Consider the following 9,562-nt stretch of genomic DNA (forward strand, 5'->3'; position numbering starts at 1 on the left):
GAAGCTGTGGGGGGCGGCTATCTTGGGCTAAGCTACGTCTAGGAGGCTCCACACCGGCTACGTGGGCATAGCTAGCTGGCCTATTCTCCATGGTGTGGAGCCGCACTTCTAAGTGTATGAGCCTCGCCTCCAATGCTGCTAGCATCTGACATTTATTACAAGTACCATTATCGCTAAAGGAGGCAGAGGAATAACTGATCATGCGACACTCCGAGCAAGAGAAAGGAGGAGAGGAAGAGGGGGAAGCCATTGCTCTCGATTAAGCTACAAGCTTAGCTAGCTTCTAAACTAGCAGACCTAAAGTAGCAAGTTAAATTTGGTAGTTAGCAAGAACTTCTGCAACACAAGTGCTTTAAGTGGTGCAAGCGTATGTTGTCACTCAAAAATTCAGATGAACCTAGAAAATAGTGAGTTTAATTCCTAAACAATCTGGAAGCAAATACAGAAAACAGGAAATGAGTACGGTTTACTGCAGGAAACGGCAGTCCGTCACCATCAATACTATCTGATAAGTCTTGATATCCTGTCCATGAAAATCAAAAACAGGAACAGAGAAATGGGGCAACCTTTGGGGAGGCCAACATCCACTGGGAACATGTTTGACTTCTTTTCAAGAATATGGACAGAACTGTCACTGTGGTTCTGCAAGGACTGAATGGCTTGTAGTGAGATTCTGATGCTGTTCACATGTTGAAATGCACCAATTCTATTCTTCTAATATATTTCTCTATGTTTTTAGGGTAGTATTTGGTGCAGTTGATTTGAATGTGTGCACACTTTGAATGCACTTATTGTTTCTTTATTACAGGGCTGTGAGACTGCATCTGACACTGCAGAATCAATACAGACAAGTGGAAGACTAAAGAAGTTACAGAATCTGGTGCAAACAAAGAAAGGGCATCAGAGTGGAGCTGGAAAAGAGGAGAACACATCGAAGGAAGGAACTGCATTATTGTATGATTATTACAAAGAATTTATACCTACCTTCAGATCATTTGGCAGATGTGCTGATTAATAACAATCCAGTGACCTGCATTGGTTTTGGGAAGAGAACAGAAAAGTCCTCTGACACTGCTGCATCAGCACGGCGGCAACAAGCTAAAGTTTATGAAGGGCCAGTGGAGGAAGATGTTTGGAGTTCAAGGGCTGCAAAGCTCCTGTGGAGCTCATTTGAGTGTCCACAGCCCTGGTCTCCTGTCTACCACACCTGCCACCATTGTCGACATGAGCTGGTGGTGGCTTGTTGTTACTACCTCGAACCACAGAATGGGATCATCTTGAGAGTTTTGATACAGGAACTGGACAACAAACAGGGTAATCTGTCTTCCCCACAAATGATCCGCTCCATCACAGATCTACACCTCTCACAAAACACAGTAAGATATCCTTTTGTATTGTTACCATCAGTACATGAGACCAGCCCACTACTAAACCAGTAGTGTTGTTTTGCAATGAAAATTAAAAGCACAAGTTTCATCCTCAGTTACTTTGCGTTTGGATTTAGTGACTTTTTCATTTCACTTCTGACAAATATTTTTGCTACAAAGACTTACTATTTCAACTGTAGAAGCAAAGCCATCTTCCTGTTAAATGCTTGTGGAAACATGTTAACATGTGTCACACAGGATCTTTAAATAGTTTTTTTTTTGTTATTGTGCCAAAGTCTAATAGAACCAACACAAAGACTGCAGTCTCTAACACCTACCTCCTTCTGATGTTGCACTTTGATGTAGCCTGCTCCCAAACCTCCAAAGTATAATTAAACTGTGCTTTGCAGGGCCTGACTTTGTAATTGCACCTCAGAGCTCTTTAGGGAACTTTTACACTAACTGAACTGCTGTTGAAATTTGCAGCTAATACTTGTGTTTTAATTGTTTTTATTGTTCTCTGAACAAGAGGTTTTACACCTTAGTTCCATTTTCAGTCTCCAGTTAACACCAGTTATGCCTCATAAACTGCTGTTTAATAATTTCATAATCATATGGCAATAAACATTATATAAGTTTGTGTTGCAAGGTTATATAAACTGCACAATGCAGAATGAGTTAGAAGATAGAGTTTACATAAGATGCTTGGTTTTAGTCGTGAACTTGGTTTATAACATGTTTATAACTGAACAGCAAGCAGCAGGTTTAGAGTTATAAATCAAGGCACTCTGCATGAACTAAGTAGTGATGCAGTTATTTTACATTTCAAAAAAAATATTCACTGGTTATTTAGAGCTCAACACTGTCTTCTGTGGCTCCAGAGGAGCATTGTCAATCAGTGGAAAAATTGAAGTGATATTACTTGGGTTGCAGTTTGGGCTTAGAGACCAAGCCACCAGGAATAGTGTCAGGCTGTGAAGCAATTTTGTGTACTGGCCAAACCATGTTACTACAACTTCATCACATGATGAACACTGTCCCCAAAAGCATTTTTCCTATCACTAGAAAAAAAATAGCTACAAAAAGGCCAATACTGTCAGGTTTGCACGGTGGTTAGCACTGTTGCCTCACAGCAAGCAGGTTCTGGGTTCGAGCCCTGGCCAACCTGGGGCCTATCTGTGCAGAGTTTGCATGTTCTCCTCGTGCTTGTGTGGGTTCTCTCCAGGTGCTCCGGCTTCCTCCCACAGTCCAAAGACCCTTTAGCATAGGTTGATTGGTGTCTCTAACTTGCCCGTAGGAGTGCTTGTGTGTGTGTGAGTGGTTGTTCGTCTGTGTGTTGGCCCTGCGATGGGCTGGCGACCTGTCCAGGGTGTACCCCGCCTTTCGCCCGCAGCTGGCTGGGATTGGCTCCAGCCCCCTGTGACCCCGTTTGGGACTAAGCGGTTTGGAAGATGGATGGATGGATATAAAATGCACCATACCAACAAGCTGTATTGCTGCCAGGGCTTAACCTAATTTCAGAATATACAGTACATCAGAAACGGGTAATAAACACAATCTGTTTATACTGTGGGATTGCAGAAAGAACACAAGCAAGCAGGGGAACACAAAACAGTAGCTGGCTAATATACCCATCTGTTACCAGAAAGCCCACATTTTAATCTCTCTGTTATTCAAATAGTTGACCAGATTTAGGAGATCGGATGCCTTCAGCACTCATCTTTGATGAAACCACAGGATAATGCAGGCTGTCTGGTAAGAGAACCAACCTCCTCAATCTGCCAGATTGTCCACTTAAGAATTTAGCTTTCGCAAACATTCTCTATAGCACACCAAATTATTCAGCACAGCAGCTGTGAAAGAGCCCTCTATTTACACTATGCCTTGTTTCTAAAGCAAAAGCAGGAGCAGAAGGGTTCTCCAACTAATTTGAGGCTGCAGGGAAAGCAAACAGAGGCTGCATCACAGGCTGACAGGAAGCACGTCAAGACTTCTATCATCGTATGTCATACATCCTATGAAGCTTACAACCAGTTTTAAGTTCACGGTTCCATCAATTTGATGTAGGTAATGATATAACATCTGTTACCAGCCAGACACAACTGGCAACTCCACATGCAGTGCCAGACTGTAAACTATCAATTACAGAAGAGGCTTTACTGATGACTTTGTATTACTTTTACAGTTTTATGAATTTTACAGTAATGATAGAAAACATCAGGATTTTTGACTCATGGTTAATTAATGCAGGATGTATTATGAATTCCTATTGCTCACTATTAAGAAAACCATGTATGCACTGAAATGCATCATGTCACCTGCATTTTTCTAAAAACAGCCTAAAAAGAGTTGTCTGGTATGATTAGGCACATACACCTGTCAGAGGTTTACATACACTGAGGCTGAAGTCATTAAAACAGATTTCTTAACCACTCCACAGATGTCATGTTAACAAACTCTCTTTGGGTGGGTGACCAGTGGGTCAAAAGTTTACATATAAAGTAAAATAAATAAATTAAATAAAAAATATACATAAAAAATTGACATTATTTGAGTCTATAGGAGGGGCAGCTGTGGATATTATTTAAGACCTATCTTCAAACTTATTACAGTACTTCTTTGTTTGACATCATGGTCAAATCAGCCAAAACCTCAGAAAAAATAATTTGTGGACCTCCACAAGTTTGGTTCATCCTTTCCAAATACCTGAAAGTACCACATTCATCTGTACAAACAATATTACACATGTGTAAACACCATGGGACAACGCAGCCATCATACTACTCAGGAAGGAGACGCAGAACTGCTTTAGCTCCATCATATTCTTTGGTTTTCTTCAGTGTATGGATCTCTTCAAGTCATTCCATAGCATCTTTATTGGGTTGAGGTCTGGGCTCTGACTTGGCCACTCCAAAAGGTGTATTTTGTTTTTCTGAAGCCATTCTGTTGTGGACTTGCTCCGGTGTTTTGGGTCATTGTCCTGTTGCATCACCCAACTTCTACAGAATTTCTGCTGATGTACAGACATTCTCACATTATCCTGAAAATTTTTTTGTTACACTTGGGAATTCATCTTCCCCTCAATGATTGCAAGCTGGTCAGGCCCTGATGCAGCAAAGCAGGCCCAAATCATGTTTCCTCCACCATACTTTACGGTTGGGATGATGTTTTCATGATGAAAACCCTTTTTACACCCGATGTAGTGCTGCATGTTCTTTCCAAATAGTTCAATCTTAGTTTCATCAGTCAACAAAACATTTTGCCAATACCACTGTGGTGTTTCAGTGTTTTCTTTCGCAAACTTCAGGGGTGCAGCAATGTTTTTTAGTAGGCAGCGGCTTCCTTCGTGGTGTCCTGCCATAGACACCCTGCTTGTTCAATGTTTTGTTTTGTTTCAGTTGATCAACTAATTGATTAATAAACTGTTACAGTGCAGAAAGAATCTGCTTTATTGGCCAGGTGTTGGACACACAAGGAATTTGATTCTGATACAGCAGCTCTCAATGCGTATGCACATGGCCTTATGTAAGGCAGCAGTGGGCAAGTAACCAATATAAGGCTGAGAACAGAAGTAAAGTAGCTCCACAAATGTCATAATATTTATACTACTCAGTGTAATGATTGTGAATCTTTTTATTGGTCGTAATAATTTTAAATATAATCTGTATTTGATGGGCAGCACGGTGACGCAGGTGGTTAGCGCTGTTGTCTCACAGTGAGACGGTCCTGGTTTCAAGGCCCGGCCGACCTGAGGCCTTTCTGTGCAGAGTTTGCATGTTCTCCTCGTGCTTGCTTAGCCCTGCGATGGGCTGGCGACCTGTCCAGGGTGTACCCCGCCTCTTGCCTGCAGCCGGCTGGGATTGGCTCCGTGACCCCGTTTGGGACTAAGCGGTTTGGAAAATGGATGGCTCTGATACTGCTGATTTTATATGGTTTTAAATTTTTTGTGCTATGTACTGTAATCATCCTGGAGTAACTTCCTGTACCAACACAGTATAGTTGATAGTTACATGAAAATTTCAATATACTGAACTTCTAAACAATTTGACCTGATGATGGCACTACAGGAAAAAGTCATTCATCATAGTCGGTATCATTCATCCTCTGGAGACCATGAATGTCTGTGTCAAATGCATCCAACAGCTCTTAAGATATTTCAGTCTGTGTCAAAATGGAGGATGACTGACTGACTGACTGTGGAGCCAAGATACTAGCATGGCTAGAAATTCATTCATTTCAGAGTGTTGACTAGTAGTTTGCATGAAAATGCAACAGTTAAAATAAGTTTTATGATCTATTAAAAGTGAATCTAAAATTTGGTTTCAATTCTAACTTTCATTTTGAGTAGTTACATAAGCATTGATCATCAACAAAAAACAACCTGCACAATTTTCAAAAAGGAAAGATCACTTTTATTGAACAGTTGACATGTCTGCAGTTAAGAGTGTAGTTGTAGCCTGAAATGTGTAGACCACAATCTATTCTACAATATTTACTAGTCCATTCACTTAACAAAAAGGCAGCCATGTGAGAGTTGTAGTAGATACAGTAATATGACTAGAAAGTAAATCAATTGTGGCAGATTAGAGAACAGTGACCACAATACCAAAAAAAACATCCTTATCTAAAGAAACTGCAAGAAAGCGTATGCGCTGTTCGCCACATTTAAAAGAGGACATCAATTATAACTATAGTGAATGCAAATAAAAAATATAGTGCTCCTATGTCCAAATCATTGAAAATCCTCTGAGGGAAAAAAATAAAAACATGTAATACAACTCATATTCACATCACTGTATAATAAAGACCACTAAACAGCTCCATATAAAACTAACAGTGCAGTAAATGACATGAAAAAATACAACATAGAGCTTCATTAACTCAAGCAAAGAGAAATTCTTCTTCTCTTATTGTCTTTTTGGTCAGATGGATTTCTGCTCCATTAACCTAGTATAAGGTTTCATTTTTTGCTTCAAGCAAACAATGTTTCTACATGAAAATCTATAATGATTCAAACAGATGTATTCATGACAAAGAAACACTAATTCTAGTTTCACCAGGTCAGTGACTCTAGCTCCACGTGATTCAAGGAGTTTCTGGGACATTTGTCCAGTCACCAGCCATCCCCCTAAATTGTGACATCATAGACACCAACCACTGGCTCCCAGTGCATTTTGTTCAGTGGCTGAGGCTTTTATGAGAGCATCTTGCTTAACTGTTCTCAGGTTACAGAGAAAGCTCCTCCGAACTGCTGAGCCCATTGTCTAGTTCTGAAAAAGATGACAGGAAAAGTACTGATGATGTTAAAACTCTCTTTACTAAACAGAACTCGCATATTATGATATACTGGATTTAGCTGGATTACACTAACAGCTGGCATTTAGATACAGTACTATATCATTACATCTAACATTCACAGATCACAGGACAAAGCACATTTCTTTAACTTTAACTACCGGTATTCATGACAAATAGAAGAACACATACAATACAAGACCTACAGCAAATTACCATCAGGTGCACAACATTTGCTTCACTGCCTCTTTTTAATTTGCATGTACAAAGGCAACAGATGTAAATAAGCTCAGTCTGAGTTAATAAGATCACACACTGACCTGATTTTACATGTGCTGCAAGTATGTGTAGATGGCAAAACAGTGTTTTCTGCAACTGAGCATGAAATATTGTCAAAGCAGTGCAAGCATGTGCTCCACCGAGAGGAAGTCTGTATGTGCCAGTGTGACTGAATGAGTTATGACATTTTTTTTATGAACTTTACAAAGCGATTTGCTGCTGTACCTTAGTGCTTTTATTCTCTTTCTAATTTGAGCACCTCTAACAAGAGACATGCCAGCCTTTAAGCAAATACTGCACTGAGCAAACATGCAACATTTGGCAGTGCCACTTCTCTTCAATCTGAGTAGTGCTTCAGTAGATAAAGGTGACAGGGTTTCACTGGCTAGCACCTAAAGATGGGTGGCAGACTCATGGTGCGTATCCTTAGTAAGGCAAGTCAGTGCCCACCTGATTTGGGTGCTGCACCATGGCTGTATTTACACATAGGTGTCATGCTCATTTGTTCTTTTCAGTCCCAACTACAGGTATATAAAGTACAGTAGTTCCCAGTGTGAATCTAGTCAGAGCAGCACCTGAGAATATGAGCTTCTCCTTCATGATGTTGACATCCCGACTGGACTGTCGTGCAACAGCGCTCAGCATAATCTGCTCTGGGTTATAGCTTGGCTTCCCGATGTGTTGCATCCTCCACCTGTTACTTCATGCACAAATACAAACCATTACAAGCACATGGAGGCTGTCATTCCAGCTGTATCCTAACACTTTAAGAATGCTGTATTGGTCAGGTGTGTTGAACGCATGAGGAATTTGACTCTGGTACAGTGGCTCTCAATGTGCATGTACAATGTTCTTCTGTAAGGCAGTGAGTAAACAAGATAAGACTAAGAGAACAAGGAAAGAAAAAGAATGTGCAAACAAGAAAAGGGAATGTGCATTAGGAAAAAAGAATAAAATATTTAGAAATATAAAATAAACAAGAGGTGATCCAGTGTAGTAGAATAAAGGAGGGAATCAGCCTTGGGGTGTCAGGCAAAACAGCACATGGAGGACAGAGAAGGAGGCAGAAACAAAGGCCAAGGTGCAGCGGTTACCTGATCATATGATAGCTGACAGATGCCAGGGGGCAGAGGAGGGAGGTTGCATGCAGATCAGGAGGAGCACAGGGCAAAGTAAGAATGTCAGAGGAGAGAGGGGGGGACAGGAAGACAGTGAGGGGTTATGGCATTGGAGGAAAACATGGAAACATTCAGAAGACAGCAGGAAAAAAAGAAAAGAAAGAGAAGAGCAGAATAAACAGTCAGCGAAGTCAGAAGCAGCAGACTGGACAAGGCCAAAATCACACTCAGAGGCTGGTGTTAACACAACAGACACTCGATGAAAATCGCCAACACATTCAGCTCTTTTTACGTTAGAGACTGTGTTTATATGATATATTCATGTAAACCTGTCTAAGACCAGTATCGGGAAATTGACTGATCACATATCGAAAGTTTTGATTTTTTTTACTGCATTTCTCTGTGATAATAAACCAAACTGTGTTCACAGAAAAAAAGGATGTTATATTAATAACAATGTTCAGCCATAACAAAAAAACCTCTCACTGCATGGTGGAAAAAACAATTCACCTAAATTAAAAACAAAGCACCATCTAGCCATACAGATACCTTTGGGTTTTATTTGTCCAGGGCTTGAGATACCTGGCTCTGGAATTTGCTATGCTGTGAACAATTTTCATTTAAAATTGTAAAAGTCTGAAATAAGTGTGCACCATGAATGAATTTGCAGTCACCTTCACTGCACCAGGCTTGAGGCAGAGGAATTCTGAAAAAATGAACAATAAAACCAAACCTATCTGCATGGTCAGAAGTAAGTGAAAAAGCTTTGTTTTTAATTTTATTTATTTTACTTTTTTTGTTTTTGGTTGAACTGACCCTGTAAAGACCCTGAGAGCCCTTGCGACAGGTTGCATATATTTACTGGTTGTGAATAATTCAAATGAAGAATCAGTTGGTCATTTTTACAGACCAGAAGAGGTCACATGACCCTGTAATTTACACACACAAAAACTGCAAAGATTAGAGGAAAGGCTGACAAAATTAAAACAATGTTGTGCAGCTGCCTATTCTGTTCACCACCTTTGACCCCTCAGATTTCACTTGCAACCCCATGCACTCCAACCTCCAGAACCACTATTTATCACAAATGATGTATCAAAAAGTAACTCAAGCTTTAAGTTAATGCTTTAAACTTAATGTAATGATGCTCATTTAGAATAAGCACACTGAGAGAATAAATATGGTGAGTGGCAGATGAAAACATCTTCCAAGTCAGTGCATGCATGTAACTTTCAGCATGATCACAGTCCAAATTGTACTATACTTACTTCTTAAAATAGAAAATCCCCGTGACTATGGCAAGGGATACTAGATCTGCAGTGATCCAGATGAAGTTGTAAGTATTCTGGCTCTGCAAGACAAGAAAAAAAAAGAAAAGGAGTTTCCAGTCAGTGCCACTGGAGGTCACCATCAACATGTATCCTGGAGCTAACACAGAGCGCTGACTACTGCAAAAGCCTGCTAGACAGCTGCCTTTGAGTTCAGATCTGTGCCCTTGTCTCA

At 40.4% G+C, this 9,562-nt stretch overlaps 1 protein-coding gene and 1 long non-coding RNA gene across 7 annotated transcripts in view; one reads left to right on the forward strand and one right to left on the reverse strand.

The window, feature by feature from the left end:
• Positions 1 to 3,361, forward strand: part of LOC109972873 (uncharacterized) — an 8,699-nt gene extending 5,338 nt beyond the window's left edge. The window contains exons 2-4 of the long non-coding RNA XR_002276750.1: positions 809 to 1,376; positions 3,049 to 3,122; positions 3,264 to 3,361. This is a non-coding gene — a long non-coding RNA (uncharacterized LOC109972873). The remainder of the gene's footprint in view (positions 1 to 808; positions 1,377 to 3,048; positions 3,123 to 3,263) is intronic.
• A 2,429-nt stretch (positions 3,362 to 5,790) lies between these two features.
• gdpd5a (glycerophosphodiester phosphodiesterase domain containing 5a) overlaps positions 5,791 to 9,562 on the reverse strand; it is a 24,675-nt gene continuing 20,903 nt past the window's right edge. For 5 of the 6 annotated variants that reach the window (XM_020622078.1, XM_020622081.1, XM_020622079.1 and 2 more), the window contains 3 exons: positions 9,328 to 9,410; positions 7,517 to 7,641; positions 5,791 to 6,637 (listed from right to left, as the gene is read on the reverse strand). In XM_020622078.1, coding sequence (XP_020477734.1) covers positions 6,594 to 6,637; positions 7,517 to 7,641; positions 9,328 to 9,410 — 252 coding nt within the window. In that variant the 3' untranslated portion in view covers positions 5,791 to 6,593. The remainder of the gene's footprint in view (positions 6,638 to 7,516; positions 7,642 to 9,327; positions 9,411 to 9,562) is intronic. The other variant, XM_020622082.1, reaches the window with a different exon arrangement.

Source organism: Monopterus albus, unplaced genomic scaffold (genome assembly GCF_001952655.1).
Source record: "Monopterus albus unplaced genomic scaffold, M_albus_1.0 scaffold272.1, whole genome shotgun sequence".
NCBI classification, from domain to species: domain Eukaryota; kingdom Metazoa; phylum Chordata; class Actinopteri; order Synbranchiformes; family Synbranchidae; genus Monopterus; species Monopterus albus.